General features: G+C 41.6%; 1 protein-coding gene across 1 annotated transcript in view; it reads right to left on the reverse strand.

Moving 5' to 3' along the window:
* Nucleotides 1-508: 508 nt before the first annotated feature.
* PLCH2 (phospholipase C eta 2) overlaps nucleotides 509-21,298 on the reverse strand; it is a 78,080-nt gene continuing 57,290 nt past the window's right edge. Inside the window, exons 13-24 of the mRNA XM_013127648.3 lie at nucleotides 20,792-20,947; nucleotides 18,789-18,881; nucleotides 18,461-18,561; nucleotides 17,568-17,665; nucleotides 17,055-17,237; nucleotides 16,498-16,605; nucleotides 16,188-16,312; nucleotides 15,285-15,369; nucleotides 14,613-14,759; nucleotides 13,628-13,707; nucleotides 7,845-8,184; nucleotides 509-3,614 (exon numbers count right to left, since the gene is read on the reverse strand). Of these exons, the coding sequence (XP_012983102.2) occupies nucleotides 1,888-3,614; nucleotides 7,845-8,184; nucleotides 13,628-13,707; nucleotides 14,613-14,759; nucleotides 15,285-15,369; nucleotides 16,188-16,312; nucleotides 16,498-16,605; nucleotides 17,055-17,237; nucleotides 17,568-17,665; nucleotides 18,461-18,561; nucleotides 18,789-18,881; nucleotides 20,792-20,947 (3,243 nt within the window). The 3' untranslated portion in view covers nucleotides 509-1,887. The remainder of the gene's footprint in view (nucleotides 3,615-7,844; nucleotides 8,185-13,627; nucleotides 13,708-14,612; nucleotides 14,760-15,284; nucleotides 15,370-16,187; nucleotides 16,313-16,497; nucleotides 16,606-17,054; nucleotides 17,238-17,567; nucleotides 17,666-18,460; nucleotides 18,562-18,788; nucleotides 18,882-20,791; nucleotides 20,948-21,298) is intronic.

Genomic DNA, 21,298 nt, shown 5'->3' on the forward strand with positions numbered 1-21,298 from the left:
TGAACTAACACACTCCTACTGTGCAATCTCTGGAGAATGGAAGACAAAAGCTTTTTGAATGAGACAGGTGAAGAGCAAAGTTTTGCTGCAATATTGTCAGCCAGACTTCAAACAACCTCAGTGATGGAAAAGGGCTGACTACATTCCTTGGAGAGCTGTAACAGAACAGCTTAGGTCCTTGGATTGTGTCTGTTTGGCTACTAATTACATGAGCTCCCCTAGAATGTTCATATACACAGGCATCATTGGGTGTCAAGCAGGACTTTGAGACAACCCATGTGCTGTGCATCACAGCACAACAGAATGCCAGTCTCTACCAGTACTTGCACGTGATTTGGTGGACCTGAGAAAACTTGAGCTGGATCTGAACCGGAATGAAGAGTGAAATTACATGTTACCCACTGAAGATAAAACAAGGCAGATGGGAATCACCATGTTTGCACAGCACAGACTCCTAGAGAGCATAGAACAAGCATTATGTTACAGCTAAAGAGTCACAGCTGGAGGGTTAAATATGTTTATTTTAGTAGTGTAAGGTGGTTTTACAAACAGATCTTTAGATTTTGCAATATACACAAAGGAATCAGTACAAACAAAAAGCAAAATATCCTCTCAACAATGCAGCCTCTATGCAGCCTGAAATTAAATTAAATCTCTGCTTCTCTTTAAAACACATCTCAGTAAACATTCTTCTCCATCACTGGTAAAATGTGCATCTATAATAAATGACATAATAACTGGGGGGGGACGGACAGGAAGACAACGATGACATCCCTAAAAATAGAACGTAAAAAACTGGGGAGGAAAAATTACTCTAGAGTTTCAGTTGGTTTTTAATTCTGAACATATCCATCTACAAAAAATTAAATAACTCTTTTTAAAACATATCCTTGAAAATTTTGCATGGCAGTGCAATACAGAAATAGTAAAATTCATCCAAAAAGTGCTATGTACAGCAGCATTGTTAAAGTACCGGCAGGAAGGGATGGTCTGTTTCCAAGCAAAGACCAGCCTGCTTTTGAGCCATTTCTGAACCAAAGTCAGAAGATGTTTCCAGTCTATTTTCAGTAATTCCCTTCTCTCTCCTGTCTCATTCCCACAGATGATGCTTTGAGACAAGGAACAGTCACAGTTCAGTTAAAGTGTGTGCATGTGCACAGCTATGTGCAGACATCAATTTGCATACACATGGAGGTGTATATATATATTTATATATATATAAACAAGCTTGGTTTAAAAAAGCATTGCTTTGGAACAGAGCGAGAGCTCTTCTTCAGAGTGAGACAATCTGCAATAAACAGGTCCACGATGGAAGATGGACTTTATCTACCACTTTACTAATTCATGAAACAATTTCACTGCAATTTGGAATATTTCCCAGAGAAGACACTCTCAGAAGCCTCAAAAAATAAGCCAGGACCGGGAGCATGACTTGCATCCCAGCCTCTTTTTGTGGATCCAAAAGATTAACCTTTAGCTGTTGTTAGCATCGCATTTACCTATTAAACATCAGCTTTAGCTATTTTAAGAAGCAGTTACTGGAATTTGTAAAGAACATGAGATTTGCATGGAGCAAAATGCAAATGCAAGAAGTGGTCACACACAACAGAGGCCAAATTTGAGGCTGGGAAAGTGTATTTAGAAAAAAGGAGGTCAGATCATAAGGATTGTAAAAATACAAGTGTCTGATTTCACTTGATGGTTCTATTTCTATAAGCTGACAAATTTAACACTCATCTGTTCTTTTGGAGTCATGATATTAAGGCCCCTTACACTGAAGGGAAGGCCAGGAAGCGCTAAACCAGATGAGGGTGTTTTGTGCCTCTCAGGTCACTGTGGTTTGCTTGCTAGGATTGTAAACATCACCTTCTTCAGTGCTCCCCAGAACTACAGTTTCAGCATAAAGAAGACTTCTGTGTCAGTGTTATAATCAGTTTGGTTCTTGGGCTGGGATGTAAACACAGCAGGAGAAGCTGTATCCGTACAAACTGCTTTTGCAACGCTGCAGGCTCCCTCAGGATTCCCTCTCTCTTCGATGGGGCTGGCACCGAGCTGGCCCAGGCTCTGCAGCCGCTGCCTCTCCTGGGCCTGTTTAGCCCTGTTGGCGATGTACCGCACCCGGCTCTGGCTGCGTGAGGATGAGCGGCGCAGGAGCCCCACGCTCTCCCCTTCCTCCTCAGATTCACTTGGGTCAAGGCTGATAGGGGAAGTGATATCATTTTCCTGCTGAAAGGCTGTCAGCTTCTTCAGCTGCTCCGTCAGTTCATCCTGGGATTTGACTGAGCATCTCAGGCCTGAAGAGCGGCGCTGCTCCCGCATTGAGCGAGTGACAAAGCTCCTGCTGATGCTACGGTATTTGCTTTCAAAAGTGCACACAATATCATCAGAGGTAAGGTCTCCAAGACTTTTGGATTTTGCCTGGTTATTCCCAACCATGTCATGTGCTTTGGATTTGTTAGAAGACTGTCTGAGACTTTCTATGTAGAGCCTGCTCCAGGTATGCCTTCTAGGGATGGACGAGAATGCGTCTTGAGGACCCCTGGCAAGAGGACGGGGGCACAGTTCATCTGCTGGCAGCTGGCCAGACCTCAGGTTAGGGTTGGATTTGCTCTTGCTCACCATTGGCATCTCGTTACTGGAGGCTGTGGCTGATCGTGGACGCATTCCCTTCCTTATGGCAAGTGGCTCAAAATTCTCATGATGGATGCCAAGATCTGGGAGGCTTTTGCGAGCTAGATTGGGGAGAGAGAGATCTATCACAGTGTCATTGGAGGACATGCTGGAAGAGGAAGACATGCTGTCACGATGATTGCTGCAATCTAGCTTGCTCCAGATCCGGTCATTAACAGTGGCATCGAAGTATACCTCTGCTGCTGGAGACAGGCTACTTGGGATTTTTATTAAGGCTGAGGAGTCTGACATCTTCAGGCCTTCACTCTTTGACCTTCGTACTAACATGTAAGAGCCTGTTTGAGAAACAGGTAGAGCCTGTGCAGCTTGGGCTTTCTGAAGAGTATCTGGAGGCAAAGTTGTCTGTGTGCTGTGAATCACATTGTTTTGCTGCCGTACAACAGCTGCTGCACCAAGTGTTTGCCCTTTGGATTCAATTCTGCTTCTCATGGTTGGTTGGCCATTTTGGTTCTGGCAGTTCTCAACAGGCTGTCCATCAGTCTTACCTGCTGCCAGTACCAGCCAGGCTTTCTGAGGGTGCACTGCCAGTCCATACTGGTCTTCAGCTTTACTGCATGCCTGTGTCCAGCCATTTTCTTCTTTGAGACATCCTGCCACGCTTGTCTTCTCATCCTCTTGAATTACTAAACTTGTGTCAGCTGTTCTTTTGACTACCTGCACTTGGTCTTCTGCAGCCAGATTTGTTCTTTGCTCTCTAGTGAGTAGAGATTCTTGAGGCTGGTTGGATGTGCTGCTTGCTTCTGATCGAGATTCAGTGGAATGATCAGACACAGATGCTTCTTCAGAATCACTGTAAGGAGCAATGGGCAGAGGGAAGAAAAGGCTGGTGTGATGGTTTTCATTGGCAATAACAGGCTCTTCAGTGATAGTTTCTAGGCTGCATAAAGAAGTGACTGACCTCTGTATCGAGAAATGGCAGACATCTACTTGGGAGACATGAAAAGACAGGAAAAAGAAAGAAAGAGGAAAAAGAGAGACATGAATTAATACCTATTATAAATGATGCTTCAGCTGAAGAGTCATTCTTCTTGTGTTATTTTGTTTTCAGGTAGTAGCTGCAGATATTAATAATGATTCTTATAATAACTTATGATTTCAATCATCTGGCTAAAGGCAGCAAAATATTCTGCCCATTCAGTTTTACCTCCTCAAAAGCCCCGTTGCTCTCAAAGAATCTCAGTCCATGCATGGTAGCATCACATTGCTTTTCTGATTATCTTATTCAAACTACCCATCCATTTCTTTGTGTCCTTTGTGCCCCTTCCCATAAAATAACTTTTCTTCCTCCACCTCGCAGCAACCACTTGAACTGCTCTTTTCCTTCCTTCCAGCATCCAAATGTGTCAAAGCATCAGAGCATCAGCAGACTATGTACAATAATCAGAGCACCACTGCTCAAACAACAGACAGGATCCCAGGGATCAACTACTTGGAAGAGAAGCAGCGCTGGATTTCTGGAGCAGATGACCAACAGCACAAGCTATACATATACAATGGAGCATAGTCAGTGTGTCTTTTAAAACCAACACTAAACTTTAAACAGGGTAACTTGGTTTTCCTAATGAAGTTTATCATTTCTTTTGCACAGACATGCGGCTCATGAGCACCAGGTGACAGCACAATCCATAGGATCCCTATGGCCACCAACTACCTGAAGGGAACTCCCCATCTGCCTGCAGTGTTTATAACCTGTATCCCAAGAGCCAAAGCAATCATGCCCAACAGACTATTTCCCATGTCTCCAAATCACAATGCAAACATGCACTTGAGAACTAGTAAAGCACCACTGAGCCAGACAACAACCTTAAGAACACAGGAGCAGATACTTATATGTCAGGAAACAGATAAAAACTGGGACTATAGGCAACAAAGTGCTTCAATCAGTAACACTCAGGAGACAGTTACCTTTGGCTTGCTTGTCCTTTCAGTTCTTAACTAGAAAGAGAGTGTGCATGTGGAATAATAGGACAGAACAGAGGAAAAATCCAGTTAATGTAGGGAAGGCAGGTGCAGGTAACAGGATAAATGAGTGCTGAGGGAGGGAAGGGAAACAGACAGAAATATTCACACATTCTTGTAGGATCCTAAGAATTTCTGACCAACCAGAGCACTCAGTGGGATCCATAAATGGATTGATTTTAAATCCATTTTTTAGTGATAGAAAAATAAAGAGCAATTTTTGCTGTTGTTCAAGAAATGCACTCTGCTGGGCTGGGGAATGGAATCCAGCCTCCTCCCTTTTCTAATGCTAAGGGAAGAGATCACCTGCATTACCAAAAAATTCCAAGGAAATATTGTGCCTTTCCCTTCAACACCAGTATTCCCACTCCAGCACAGTGACAAGATGCTTAATGATGGATAAAGCTGCTCAACAGGCCATGTGAGATCAGCTTCAGAGGGAAGGCAGCACATGTGTCCATAAGCAAACTCCATCATTCACAGCACAACAGAACTTGTCAGGATCTGGAGGAGTATTGGGAAGAGTTTGGAGCTAATCAGACAAACGAACTCTGCTCCCCATCCATCAGCATGGGAAAAATCTTGGGCCATCAGCATAGATTATGGGACAATTCCACAGCCCAATACTGGGAACTGTAATGCTGCTGCCATTAAGGGGACAATGAGAGACTATAGTTTCCTGTCTTATCCCAGTGGCACTTCCCACCAACAGACTGTTAATTATGAAATGCACCCATATTAGGCTGATGTTACTGGTTTCCCTGGTTTCTTGGCACAAGGCATTAAATGGAGGGCAGATGGGGAGAGCACACTGTGCAAGCACAGTGTTTGTTACTGGATCAGCAGCAGCCACTCCAAGTGACTGCTGCACCATTTCAAAGGTTTGCTGATTCCATGCTTGGGAAGTCAGATGGATTTAATCAAATTTCAAGCATATCACAGTATTTATTTAGTGACCTGGGGAGCTGGCAGGGGAGCTGGCACTGGTAATGGGAAATGGTTTCATACAGCACACTACTCAGAGCTTATGAAAAACCTAATGCCAATAATCTAGGCATAGAAAGAGTTCTGCTGCTTTGAATTCATTTCAAGGCATGGGAATGGGCAAACTTCTCCCCTCTGCTCCCACTGCCCTGAGAGTTTCCTAAAAGCCTCAAAGCAGATATTGGGGAAAGTACATAAAAAGTAGAATTAAGACAGAGAAATAGAAAAATCGTAGGCACTGAACCAGATTTAACTGATCAAATAGAGCATTTTACATTCCTGTATGTGGCTCTCAAAGAAGCCAGAATCTGTTACTAAAAAAGAGACTGCACTCCAAGAAGCACCAAGCCCCTTAATGTTCCCAAAAATATAACCTTGTCCAAATTCCTTGGACAATTAATGGGGAGGGATTGGAAGAGATGCTTTGTAGTCACAGACAAAAGTTGTCTTTCTTTACTTCCTCTTCATAATTGCATGAAACAGAAAATCTTGCCAAAATCTCTTCCCTACCTCCCCTCTGACAAATCAGGAGGGGAAAAAAGGGCAAGTTTCCTTATTAAAATGTAAACCTTGATCACCTCTGCTCCTATTCTCCATCTCCCCAAACATCCAGCTCATGAGCACAGACACAGCTGCGTGATCCCAGGGACCACGTGCATATTTCTAGCTGGGCACAGCTATAAAATGCTGTAGCTTAAGCAGCTGTCCTTTAAACTGACACATTTTACTTTGGAAATGCCAACAGTCCACCTAGCTCGGCTGGTGTCAAGCAGCATCACATCACATACCTCACTCCTTTATATTGTGCAACTGTGCCCTCAGGTCACAGTCAAATCACAAACATAACATTAAGCACATATATAAATGGGGATTTAGACATTTAGGACCTGGATGGTCTGCTGTGTTCATTAAATGTGATCTCCAGAATAACCCAGAGAAGAGAATTCTATCCAGTAATCCCTGAACTGATGGCAGTAAGTTTGCAGTTCTTTGAGGAAGGAACTAGTGTTACTGCTAGCAGAGTGCATCATTTCTGGTGTGGTTATCCCTCAGTGAAACACAAATACTGATAATGAATACTGTTTTTTAATACAGATTTCCAGTGGTCTATCTCTACTTAATGCTCTGGTTTGGATCTTAAAATTCACTTAGTATCATACCACATTCACTAAAACATTGTAACACACAAGGAAACAAAACACTCTAAACAAGCAATCCAAGCACTGATGGGCCATTGACAGTTTCACCACTGCAGATGCTCAGCTAGGCATGGGAAGGACTAATCTAGACCAGAAAGCTCTAGGAAATAAAATAAAATACAAACATTTATGCAGACTTTTTTTCAGTCATTGCCAACAATAAAGAAAAAGAGCTCTTGGTAACAAAACAACAGACAGGAGCTGCTAGGTAAAGCTGCTATGCAGAAGCTGAGACAATGATGTGATCTGCGGTGAAGGGTGAAGAAAATCTGGTCTTACCAGTAAAGAATATAGGGGATTTACTTCGAATTTCCTCCAACTTTTGAACGAACAAGGCGTTCATTTCCCTCTGTAGGGTGCCCACTTGCCTTCGAGAAGTTTCAGAACAGCGCTTGGGGAATTCTGGGCTTCCAAGGCTTTCTAGACTGCTGGAGTTGGAGGATATAGAGCCATTGCTGGCTGCAACCAAGTTGACAGTGCTTCCATACTTGCCACCTGATTGGCACTGCCACCGCTGATGGGAATGAGCCTTTATTCCATGACATTTAGACTCAACAGTTTTCTTCCCTGGGGTCACAAAAGACTGGGTGCTCCTTGTTAGATCATCACCAGTTCCAGGGCTGCTGCAAGACTGCAAATCTGCTGCTTGCCGCCTGGGCTGAGTTTTCACAGGTTTAACACCCCAGGTTTTTAGCTCTAACCTCTCTTCTCCAGTTATACTGCTATACTGGTCATGGTGAAGTATATCTTTAGCAATAGGCCTGGTAGGATGGTCACTCCACTGGCATTCTAGATCTGGGCTGTCCTGGGAACCAATCATACATTTCATGCAATTGGTGGCCACTCCAATCCTACCAGAGCTGTTGATGGCACAGCGTGCAAAGACACTTTGCTTCTCGCTCTGGTGCTCCTGAAGCCGGACCCTGTCAGACCTCTGGATGGGTTCACTGAAAGCAGCACCCCCTCGAGCACAACTTTGGCTTTTGGCTTTATGGGAAACATGGGCCTTACCTTTCAACCCCTTGCCATGTACCTCCCCACTGGCACCATCTCGGGGAGCTGGTGTCAGAGGAGCACTTTCTGGCTCCTGCTCAAAGCGAGGCTGTGAGGCAGCGTCCACTTCATGGTCTTCACTGACCCCTTCAGAGCTGTTGTCTTTTGTATCAAAAGCAATTTCAGGAAAGCCCTTCTTGTTCTTCTTCTGGCTCTTGGTGGGCGCACTGGCTGTCCTCCTCAGGATGTGGCTGCTAAAGGAATGTTTGCGATGGAGCTGACCAGCAGCATGACTGTCCAGAGAGGCCTGCTTTGGATTTCTGAGAAACAGACCTTTTAGACCTAGAGCCTGTTTGGCCTGGAAAATTAAAACAAAACAAAACATGTCCTTAATGGGAAAAGCAAGTCTCTTCCTTTGGCCTCAGGAACTCACGTACAAATGATCAGGTCACATATGCACCATGTATAGAGTCTCCTGCCATATTCCTACCACCAGCATGAGAACTGAACCAGAAATAGGACAGAGATGAAAAATGAAACAAATCAGTAGCAGCAGCTTTCATTGAATCATAGAATCATAGAATAGTTAGGATTGGAAGGATATTGTGTCTTTCTTTGCTCAACTATGTTTTTAAGATAAACTTGCCCAATCAGGCTTATCTTTGTCACCATTTTCTTACTGTAGAAATGATGGTAATTTTAAGAAGTTACTTTGAAATCATTTTACTTGTCCTGCAGCATGATGTTGTTACAGAATTTAGTTGATAGTGACCTCTTAAGCTAAATAATATTCTTGACTTAAAACAGGTAATAATAAATTGGATGTTCAAATGGAGATTTACATTCTTTAGGAACTGTTGGGAAATACACTGTGGACTATCAGATTTTTCCCCTATAAAGGAGATCTACACTTCAATTGAATTGAGCTCTCCTATGAACAGCAGTTGAACTACCTGCATGATAAATGATCATCAAATACTTCAATTTCCACCTGTGTGATTATGTTTTGATAAGTTCCTACCATACAATACTTATCCAAAGACACTCAGGTATGTTTGCATCACTGAAGAAACACACTATAAACAAGCCAAGTTAGTCAGGGTGATAGTACAGTACCTTGTAAAATTCAGTATTATTTAAGCATCAAACATATATATCCACCATCATAAATCTCCCACCATCATACAGCTGATTTACATGTCAGTGAAACAGAGAGGTTCAGCATTCCTGTAAACATTCCGGGTGTATTTGCCAACTTTTAAAGCAACAGGCTGATGCCTGATAAGGACCATGTTGGGTGTGCTCTGCACAAAGAGCCTCGTACACATAAATCACTTACAGCAGAGACATGGTATTTTTCTCCTATTTGTTTTCTTGATGTCCCAGTTAGATCAGACTCTTTAGCAGCTGTAGCACAAAGAATGAATAAAACCAGAGTACATAAGCCTGTGACTGAAATGCATGATAAGAAGCTCATGATAAAATGTGAGCAGCGTCCATGCTTGCTGGCACTTGCTCTCAGTTCAAGTCGTACCCTGTGGTGCCATGTGAGGTCACATTCCTGCAGTGCCAGCCAACAGCACAGAAATGTCTCATTTAAATTACAGTGGTCTCTCTTTCACCTCAAACTATTCAAGTGCATGCTCATGCATTTCAGATTTTGCTTTGTAGCACTTCATGGATAGATATGAGCTGTGCTGTACACTAAGCCTGGGTTAAAAGCTGCTTTTATTTCTAAGTGTCCTGTGCAATCTTCCATATGGGATCAAGGTTTATTTGTTTGCCACAATTTTTATAACTGACTGAAGATTAGCTACTGCATGCCAAGACCCACTATGAGGAGAAAATGATTAAGGAGACCTAAATTGGCCTTTAAAAGTATATACAGGATAAGATATAGAAGGTAGGGATTGATTTTTCCCATACAAGGCAAAGAAGATGTAATTTACATATTGATAAAGCTCTGTGAGAGCCAGACTCATGAACAGGCTGCCTGGATCATTTTGAATTTCACTTCAAATTGAGTTTGTGCAGTTGTTGAGGAGTGAAAGGAAAAAAGCATTCTGCTTCAATGGAGACAAGTTGGCAAGTACATGGATTTAGTGCTCTAAGAAACAGACAACGTAAGGATTTGCAAAACCCAGAAAAATTGTCATACACCCCCCCCCCCAATAATATCCAACAAAAGGAAAGCACTGATGGAATGGGTGACAGCAGTGCAGGGCTCCAGGTATCAGTCCAGCTTACTTGGTGCATCTTTGTTAAGCTAGCTACTACTGCTTGAATCAGTGGAGTGATTCAAGAACCCAAACTCAAATTTTATTAACTCAGGGAAAAAAAAAGTTGGAAAAAAGGGAAAAAAAGGAAAAGAAAGAAAGAAAGAGGAAAGCCATTTTGACGGAGATCCAGAACTTGGGCTTTCAGCTCCGGTCCAGCTTTGACAGGACTACTGCATTCTTTAAAGCAGACTTGGAAAACAGTACAAGAGGCTTCCCACAATTTAGCAAACAATTCACCATTAATCACAGAATCACAGACTGGTTTGGGTCCTAGTGGAACGGACACCTTCCACTAAACCAGGTTGCCCAAAGCCCCATCCAACCTGGCCTCTTACTGTTCTCTTCCATGTGAAAAAGGTGGTTTAAATTACACCAGAAAAAAGACAGTAGAGGTAGAGCCTCAAAGATGATAGAAAAGGAGGGTATGGAAGGGCTTGTATCCTGGATCTGCTTCATTCATGGAGGGCTCTCTGATCAACGACCCCACAGAACTGACCAAGTCAAATATTGCCATTCACATTACATGAGTTGAGGAGCTTCAAAATATTACTAAGGAAACACTGATGCTAATGAAGCAGCTAGTCAGAGGCATGCAGGTGTGTGGTGGTGGTCACTGCACCTCCCTGAGGCAGGAGGGGGTACCTTCAAGGCGTCTAAAAACGCTCTGCTTCTAAAAGTAGACTTTTTGACATAGAGAAGCCCACTGCAATCACAAACAGACAGAGTAAAGGCAAAACAACAGTGAGGGAGGATCTCAGAGATATGCACGTCTAGAAAACCACATTCTACAGTACATGAATAAACTACAGGAGAGACAGGGACAAAGAAAAGCACCTCCAGGAAACAGAGCAATCTAAGAGAGATTTCAGTTAAATACAAGTTAAGATGAAAAAAACATCTAAGAGTCTGCTTCAGTAATATCAAGCTACAGAGCAGGTGCAATATCTACATGTAGAAAAAAGCCCCTAAAGGTTAATGCTTGGATTAGAATATCTGGGTTTATAAAGGGTAAAAGCCAGGCTGATAACCATGGTGATTTTTCTGCCCATAATTAACAAAGTGGAAGCAGAGAAATAATCCTCGTTTCAACAGAACTCTGTTAACTGAGAAACCGAAGCAGAGCATGATTCCTAGACCCCAACCCAAGAAGGGCTGTGTAATATTTGCTCCATATTTTCAGTAGTTCTTACTAAAAATTATAAACTAATTCAAACACATATATGAGCTTTCCTTCCAATTCCTTGTACTTCAATCCCATCTGTGCACAGCACCAGCATCTTAACACCAGTAAATCCAAAGAGACTGCAGTGATAATGAGATGAAATAAGGGGTGTTTGATAGACACAGAACATGAAAAGGGAATAAAGCAATCAAAAAAGCAAATCAGGAGGAAGCCAGTGGATAAGGACACAAAGGATGCACACAGGGTCCTTCAGCTGTTTAAAACACCAAGAAAATCTGAAGTCCTCAGAATAGCTGTCAAAGTTTAAATGGACATTGCACTACTGCAAATTATAACTGTTACCAGGCAGTTACTCATGAAACAGACAATAAGAGCAAATGCTTATGAAAGGCTGGGTAAAGTAAAGATTTAAAGGGAGATAATGCTATGCAATGTTGCCAAAGAAGATTTGAGGTGAAAACTCTTAAAACATTCACATAGACTGTGAACATTGTCTCTTCATGAAACCCTGCTATCGAGAGCAGTGACTTGGAAGCTGATGAAGTTACTAGTCTGTGATTAAAGCATGCAGGCTCAGCTCAGCTTTCATTTAAAAATCCCATTTGCAGTGGGTACTGAGCTAAAGAACTGGACTTCCAATGAAGGATACTGAAACATTTGCTATCCTCACAATAGTACTGCAAGAGCAGTGCAGAGGACATCACCTGAAAGTAGCAAACAACTGAAGGATCATGAATGCACACAACACAGGGAGAAGGAGGAGAATCTGCCTATTCTGCATCATTTTGAATAAAAACAGAACAGAACAGAAAGGAAGAACTGACAAAAGGATGAGTAGAGCTGGCCAGGGCAGTCACCTTCCCTGCTGGATGCATACACCAAATCAATGCCTGCTTTCATTAAAGAACATAGGTGAGGGATGCAGGCACTGATCAGACCAATTCCATCCCTCTGGCCTCATGCCGAAGCCTGATCTCACAGGAACCCCAAAGAAGTTCATGACAAAGTTTAACGCTGGTTGAATGGGTGCTGATGGAAGCACTCAGCAAGTGTCTGTAAGGCTCCTGCGACAATGGTATCCCCACCCCCATCAAAACAGGCACAACTTACATCCTATGCAGTTCCCTTCAACCCCAAAATATAGTCAGGAAAGATCTTAGCATTGAAATGTTCAGCCTGCACCACTTTTCCCTGAAGCCTGGGACTAAATGACAATTGTCCATGACCTGGGTGTCTGTGACAGGCCCTACAGCCCAGAATTAAACACTGCTCATCTGCATTGTCCTGCTCATACCAACACCAAACACCTCTCTTTCACCTAAATCTCCTAATGTCTCTTCGCTTAACAGAGTTAAATTCAAACTGATCCATAGTGCTATCACACGGAGTTCCAGGCAGGATTCCTATCCTGTCAGGATGAAGCTACACCTACCTAAAGGTATGGCATTAGACACCAAATTAAAAAAAGCAGGAACTGAGCTAAAATGTCTAAAGAAACCTTCTTTCCCAAAACAGCCCTTCTCCCCATAAATACAAACCGCGGCTTTCCTGGGATTTATCTCTACTTCATCCCACAAAAGTCTGGATTAAAATCGAGCAGTTTAAAAAAGTTGCTTTCCTTTTTAAGAACAGCAGCCCACGAAAGGGAACTCGGGATACCCGGCCTGTTCAATGCTGTCCTCTGCTGTCAGGATGCTGATATTGCAGTTTGGTACCACAAACCAGCCTGTCCTTAAGCGTGGACACAAACTGTGCCAGCGCTGTGAGATACGCAGCTTCCTGAATTTCATTGAAATTAATACCACGGAAGAAACTAAATCCAGTGCATCGCAAGGAAAGAAGCTCATTCTCGGGTGGCCTAGGAAAAGTCTGAAGTTAGGGCTTTACTTTCAGCTTGGAGTTTTTCATGTGAATTTAGATACAGCACCCAGATAGTTTAATCCTTGAGATCTTAATGAAAGTGTGAAAGCATCAGGCAGGCAAAGCCTTTACATGCAACAAGCAGTCAGGGTTCAGGTGTGTAACCCTTTGTTCAGCAAGGTGCACTTATTGTGTTGGATACAATCATCATATAAATGTGTGCAAGCTGCAGTGAAATAACTTTCCCCCCTGGCTCCCACAAAAGGCACTGCAAAAATCTTTTTACAGCTTCCAATATGATTTGCCTTTATCTCCATGTATATTCAGAAAGCTCTCAGGCTACCATGACAATCAGAGAGATGGAGATTACTCTGGCTGAACAAACTAGCTTGGACCTTCAATCACTGGACTTCCCCACTGTCATATAAAATCCTGTCAGTTCACTTACGTACATATTCTATCCCACTGAAGACACTCACCTTACCACAAATGTCATTAATTGCCACATGAACAAAGATGGATGCTTCTTCTATACCCTCCAGGTACACATGCCGGTAACCTGAAACAGATGATAGGATATAGAGACTCTGCTTTTGTAAAGAGGAAAAGAAATGCACTATTTCATTCCCAGCTCCTCCGTGCAATAAGCATCCAGGCTTATGCATCACCCAGCCGCACTCAGTTACCCAGGAGCCACAGCACTCACAAACCTCACTGCCACCTCTTCTTGTCCCTGTAAGTTTAGAAAAAGCCATGTCCTGTTTTCGCCAGTGTCCATTATTGCTGCTGTCAGACCATGACTAAACTGGACTACAAGGACTTACAGTGTGACTTAAACTATCATGGGGACTTACAGTCTATCATTAATATGGCAAACATTTCAACCAAGTTAATTTCCTTGAGATGTTTGATTTTTTGGCTGCTTGTTTTCAATCTTAAACAGAAACTTTTTTCTTTACTTTGAAAGAAAAGGAAAATATACAGAGAAGAAGCTTTAATGTGAAAGAAGACTGAAGTGAAAACAGAACTAGGAAACTGGCAGAAAATGGCTTTTAATAACCTGGATCCCGTCATTAGAATGGGTAACTAGTGGTTCTATGTTAAAATATTACTGATTGTAATAAGGCCAATCAAAGCTCCAGTGATTCTCAAACACTCGTGTACAAGAAATGGAGGCAAAAAGCAGTATGAGGCACCAGCGGTAAAGATTCTGTATGACAGCCTTCCGAATGCACAAGATTCAGCCATCCGGCTTAAAAATCTTACCAATTTTTTGTAAACCTAGTCCTGTAGAGTTGATTTAGTCTTGAGCATTACGTAAGTCAGGATTGAACCAAGGGAGAGAACTCAGGGTCCAAACTCCCAGTCTTTTGCTCAAACTAGAAATTCCCACAGCACACACATGAACCCAGCATTTTGCAGTTTCAGTTATCACAGAAGAGGATTTCACCACTTCTGTCTTACCTGGCATCATGCTGCTGAAAGCTATTGTCCTCTGTCCAATGAAATCACGCCCAATTGGATCATGATCCCACACGAGGAACCGAATCAGCGCGATCTCTGGCATGTGCACTGTGAACACCAACGTTTCCTCCCACATGGGGTTAAAACCTTGGAATGAAGGAATCAGCTTTTAGATATTCCTTTCACAAGATGCAAGAAGAAACAAGACTACCTACATAAGGAATGACTAAACTGCAATGCCATTCTGGTTTTCCTAATAGTGTGATCATTGTTCTTGGAAAATTCAGTACTCCCACTGACTTCAGCAGGAGACACAACAGCACAAGAATCTGCAAGAAACAGAGTTGAATCTGACTTACATTTGGCCATGCTTTCAGCAGGTGTTTGGACAAGCTGCTTCCTTTGGACCACAGCAAGCTCAAAACACCCTTCTCGTACACAATGAGAAGTCAGACAAATGCCTTGTTTCACACCAAGACCTTCACAACAGTATACCAACTCAGTAGAACAATTCAAGACCCAAGTTTGATGAACATCAAGAATGCTCAAATCAATTTTTCAGTGCTTTGTCATAATAGGCACCACATTTTGTCTATTCATGTCTCTATGAACAAAACTTGCCTGAAAGAGGATGTTTCAGCCATAAGAAAACTAAGCCCCACAAAATCTTACCATTATCATCAACTACTCTAGTTTGTTCTTTGAAGCAGTCGACAGGTAAGCCTATGACTTCTACTTCCACAAATGGATCAATGATCTGGAAAACAGAAGGTAGCAAATACTGAAAATAAAGAGTGGCAAAGCTGAAATTCCAGCCCATGGTTTTTACAGTGTGGGCATTGTATATTATTGTCTTAATAATTATTGGTCCTGAGCCTTTCTGTAAAGCATTATTATGCTGGTGAGAGCTCTGTGGCTAAATCATGTAAAGCATAATTTGAAATCATCATGTTGTATGCATTTGTGATCATTTCTCTGTTCTATTCTATGGATCATTTCTCTGTTCTTTGTGTACAGAAAGAGTAAACAGAAGATGATTGCAACATTCATCCAAGAATCGGGCTTGTAGGAACTTGCTTGAGAGGTTTGATTCTAACTGCAAAAGGGAATTTTAATTCTAGCAGAACTTCATCCTAGCATTCATTAAAGACTATTCTTCAATAAAGTCATGTGGGTGACATTGTGACACCAACAAACAGCACAAGAAATGAAGAAGAAAGCCTTTCAAAAGTTAGCAAGGGGTACCACATCTGGCTGTATTGGCAAGGGTGCTCTGGAGGAAAGAGGAAATTTAGAATACTATGGTGAGTAAAAGCTCACTATGATGAGCTTAGTGGCCCATTTTTGCTCCTGCTGAAGGCACTGTATTGACAGCTGGAGGAAAAGCATCACATCATGTGATGCTTAGAAGTGAAGAAAACCACCTAAAGATCCAGGATATTAATGACCTGATTTAGTCATAGACTATGTCTCCTGACAGATTAACTGCAGGAAGTTGAATCTTTATCCTTAGCCCAGCCAATATGGAAATAAACCTTCTCCAACATGCAAGAACAATCATGGATTGTGCCATACCTCTCCTCTGTCTCCCAGCATAGAATCACGTGGCTTGGGGAGTTGTTGACCACTGATAATTCTTAGAACTAGCTGTTTCTTCAATTGACCAGGCAGCGGGTCTTCAGAATTTGGATTAAACACACCTGTAAGAAGGAGAAATCACATAATGTGAAAGAAATGCAGTCTGGAGCATGCCTTCAGCTATAGATACCTTCTAGTCTGTTTGCTTCGAGCATCAGAAATGTATTTTTAAACAAACTGTAGTAAGGATCCACACCCACTCTTCTCATGCAAGAAGTGATCCACTCATGTTGCTCATTTTTCTTACCTTGACACATGCAGCTTGGTTTGAGGACATAGCCACAATTCCCATTGGCACTAAATTTGGCCCGGTTCAGTTGCAGCATTCTCCCCTCTGACTGGTAGTTTAGTGCAACTAGATAAAAAAACCAACACAAAACCTGGTGATATTACTTACTGAGTACATTAACATTGCTCTGCTTTGTAGACCCAAGTTAAAGGAAGGACACCTAGACACACTTCCACATTAGACTTCTTGGATGCAAAACCTCAAGCATTTTATGATAAAGATCTCTTCTATATATCACAGCTTCAGGGAGAGTGGATCTCCAAAAGAGTCTGAACTCTGAAGTCCTCTTGCATTTCAAAAGTTCATTTATTTCCATTTATCAGAAAACTACTTGCATGTAAGACACATGTTTGAGGTCATCTGTCTAGGTAATAACATAGACAGTAACAAGAACTCAATTATCAGTCAAGTTGGATGAGCAGAGAACTCAGTGTTCTAAGGGGTGATTCCAGAGTTCCTACTAAAACTTTCCTCCCAAAATATATCAAAAATAAACAGGTTTTCTTTCTGCTCACCAAGTTGGCAGCCAGCATTCCAGAATGGCTGGGGATTGTAGTTGCTAGAGTCCACACGGTAGGAAGATGGGTAGATGCGGGACAACTGATGTTGGTTGAAACGCAGATACTGTGCTGGCTTTTGCTGCAGTATCTGGTGGGCTTTTGTTTCACTGAAAGATGAAACCTGCCAGCTGGAAGAGACTACAAAGAAGAGATTAGAGGTAATCTCCTTATTATTAGGTAAAGCATTCAAGCCTACAGAGCACCAGTTCCTCATAAGTATCAAGCATCATTTGAATAGAGCCCACCCAGAAATAACTACACTTTTCTAATATTATAGCAAAATCACTGTTCTTATTGGAGGAGTTATTGCTAGGAGAGAAGCTGGATACAATGAATGACCTGAATCTTCATTAAAAAGTTTTAAAAAATGATCCAAGATTTTTGGGATATAAGAAGAGAGGTGGGCACAGAAACCTTTCCTTTTCTTTGTGTAACAATTATTTTCAGCAGACTTTCAGTTCAACCTACTTTCAGTTTCAACATCGTGGATGCCAACAGACTTTGTGTATTTCACCAGGTCAGAGAGTGCCCTGGACAACTTCATTGTTTTCTTCTGTCGATTCATCCTAGAAAGATAAAACAAATTCATTTCCCATTAATTAAGGAGTAAAATTTATCTTTCCTATTCAAAAATCAGTCAGGATAAAGATATACAAGAAGGTGGGAGACACTACTCAAATCTGGTGGGGATTACTCTCAGTTGCTTTGACCAAAGGGTGGAATAGCTATTCACATACATATTTACTTGTCAAGTGCTAACAAAGAAACTATTTAAATCCCAAAGAAACAATATGAAACTCATGCTCTGCTCTTCATTGTTTCAGGTTTTCACTAGCAGTGTATCTACCAACCTCCCAGAGAAAACTCCAAAGTATCCTAGAGAACTGCTTGATCTAATTTCATACTTTTGAAGCCAGAAGCTTAAACAACCATTCTGCAAAGGACCTTTGATGTCAGGGTTTTGAAGAGGCAATTTCAAAAGAAAAACCAAAATAATCACCTGAATGTTGGTGCAATTTCATTTAGCAAATTCTAAAACAACTAAAAACATCAGCTGGTGACCAGATACTCTGCAAATCCACCTTAATGGATGCTCTGGGCCACCGGTCAAGTGGCATGTATGTCAGCTGGATGAGATGGTAAGAGCTCAAAACATATACAAGGTCCAATGTACTTTGTTAATTAGTCTGAATGGCACCAGGAGATCATTCTGATGACCTAGTAGCAGCCATCTTTATATCAGATTCCCATCATGTGCCTGCAGCTTTCAGCAAGCTGGCTTCTAGGCACAGTATCTAGTGGGTACAATTATGTAGTTATCTTCTTTAGAAACAAAATTGTCAAATCACTTGTTAACAAACCTGCTGCAATGTACAGAGCTCCTGGCTACAGTTCCTTGAGAATCTGAGTCATCTTCCCCCTCTTCCAGACTTGCTGCCTTTTTCAATTTGCTTCCTTTTTTCTGTGCCACAAGGAAATAAAACCATCATGTCACAACTGTCTGAAGAATCTGCTATGCAGAGTTATAACCAAAGGCAGTTAGCCAGCCTCTCTATTCAGTGAACAGTCTGATAGCAAGCCTCTGCCAGACAATGCAATTACAGTGCTGTTATCCACCCCTGTGTGCAAAGAAAAAACCTATCCAAGAATATAACATTTAGTGCAGACCAAAAGTACCAAGTGGCTCACCTTGCGCTTGGAAAAGCTGCCCATCAACGACCGGCCCTGCCTCTTACTGGTGCTGAAATCTTCCCCAGATTCCACATCATCCTCAAGTTTAGTCTAAAGCAATCAAACAGGAAGAATAGCATAGCAGAACAAAGAGAGTGCCACTGACAGCATATCTGAACAACAGAACTGGATCAGGCTGATGCAGCCTTTAGTTTTGAACACCAGTTCAGGAATTCGTATCCCAGCAATAACTGCCATAATTTTCATCCATGGGAACTTCCAAAGCAGACAGAAATCACACAAATACCTAACCCCAACTTCGTTTTCATCCAGGCAGAGCCTGAATGCCCCCATACCATGTACAACCACTGACACCCAACTGGTTTGTAGCTTAACATTTGGAAAGCATAGTTTAACAGGACTTATTGCTGCCAATTACAGTTTCAGTAGGATACTCCATGGCAAGAAAGAAGAAACATTCTCATAATCCCTAAAAAGGTATATATGTCCTTGGTGCCTCTGGTTTTTAATACGACCTTGCAGTTTCATTGCTTTCTAGACTAATACAACACAGAGTGTTCTGGTTAACACCTACACAAAAGGATTCTTGAAGTGCATCTTACAAGAATAACAGCCTCATGTGAATCATTAGGCTTGAAAGTAGCTACAGAACTCATGCCATAGAAAGTTTTGGGAGGCTGGTTTTAGTTCTCATCTAGTTTTAATCCCTAGTTAGTACCTCTGCTTATTATTGACACATCTCCAATGTTTTTCATTTGCATGCAACATTCTTCCTAAGCTTTTTTGGGGCATATTACAAATTGTAAGATGACAAAGCCTCAAGTTCCTGAAGTGGAGCTGTGGGCTGAGTGCATTTTTATAAATAAGCATTAGTGTAAAATTAAAATGCAATGTAAATGCACAGAACATAGAGAACCGAGGGGGGAAAGCCCAACTTTCCTGTGCAACTTTGTGTAATGGAAAATAAACTTCTTCCTATTGAGAAGTCATTTCGTGTGCACATTTCATGCTCCAATTGCTGCATGAGCAAGAAAAAAAGCTTTGTGTATCTGACAGTGATGTTCACCTGGCATCAGCAGTAACAGAATGAATTCAGCTGTGAATCCCAAGTCAGCAATATAAGATTTATTTAGTAAGCTAATAAAACACAACAAATGGAAATGCTAAACACCTCTTTCTCTCAAGTCACTGCTGAAAGTTATTGCGGTTTGGATTTCAGTTTGTGTTTTGAACAACTGCCATATTTCATTACTCATCTGCAACAACAGAGTACCCCTTTGCATCAAGTGTGAATCAGAAAACTAGCTAAACTTCAACTCTCATGATCAGCAAATGGAAAAGAAGCTTCCACTATGTGGACATAAGTGTAAAAAGTATTCTTCTTTATATCATAGCTTCTGTAAGCAGCACAAGGTGGTAATAAGACATCAGGACAAAATATTACAGAAAATACTAAAGAAGGGAATGTGTTTTCTCACATATTGAAATAGCCAAGTAAGCTATGGTCAGGGCAGGCATCCAAGAATGGAAAACATAGCTTCAAAATCCCAGTTCTGCCTAAGTCTGACTGAGGACATTGACCTGGATCTCCCACATCCCTGGAAAACATTTTGGCCATCTGGTTATATTGTATTATCCAAGTTAACCTAGCAGGGTCCTAATGGCAAACAGACTCCACAAAATCATTGTGGGACTCACACTATCATGCATTCAGGGGAATGCTAAGCATTCTTTAGTTTCATTAGTTCTAGTTCAGAGCTGCAGATAGGTAAACTGAGCTATCTTTACCAGGGAGTCCCAAAACAGATTTAAGGCCCAAATGCAGACATCCAACTATGAAAGAAGAAGCATTACTGTTATTACTGTTGGGGTTGGACTAGATGATCTTTCGAGGTCCCTTCCAACCCTTGGGATTCTGTTATGAAATAATAACACCATGTAGCTACAGAGACAAACAGAACAACAATCAGGTCCACTGAAGTACAATAAAACATGTTCACCTTTTTACTGTCTGATTTTAGGCCAGTCTTCCCTGCTGGTAGAGTGGCAACTGTAAAATTGTTTGGATCTTCACAGTCACGGATCTTGGATTCTTTTATCAGTGAGTCAAGCTTTTTCTTCGCTATATTCTCCACTCTTTTCCTGTTAGTAGATGCCTATAAACAAAACAGAATCATGAAATTGAGTAGTGATGAAGAAAGTCTTAGCAATTCCAGCCAGGATTAATGCAAGCTAAAATGTTGCATGCCAGAAAAAAAAGAATTAAAAAAGAGGTTCTTCAGGTGCATAATGTGAAGCAGGTACCTGCAGGTTGGTATCAGATCTAATGTAAGGTATGGAAGCATAGGAGGCCCTGAAGTAGATGTTAGATCTAAACAGATTATTTGAAGTGATGAGAGGGTAAGACTAATTAATACAGTTCTAATTTAATATTTAAAAAACCCCAAACAAATTAGTTTTCCCCTTTCATAGACTTATTCACAAAGAAGTTTCTTTTTCAGTTTTAG

This window comes from Melopsittacus undulatus, chromosome 12 (genome assembly GCF_012275295.1).
Source record: "Melopsittacus undulatus isolate bMelUnd1 chromosome 12, bMelUnd1.mat.Z, whole genome shotgun sequence".
Taxonomy (NCBI): domain Eukaryota; kingdom Metazoa; phylum Chordata; class Aves; order Psittaciformes; family Psittaculidae; genus Melopsittacus; species Melopsittacus undulatus.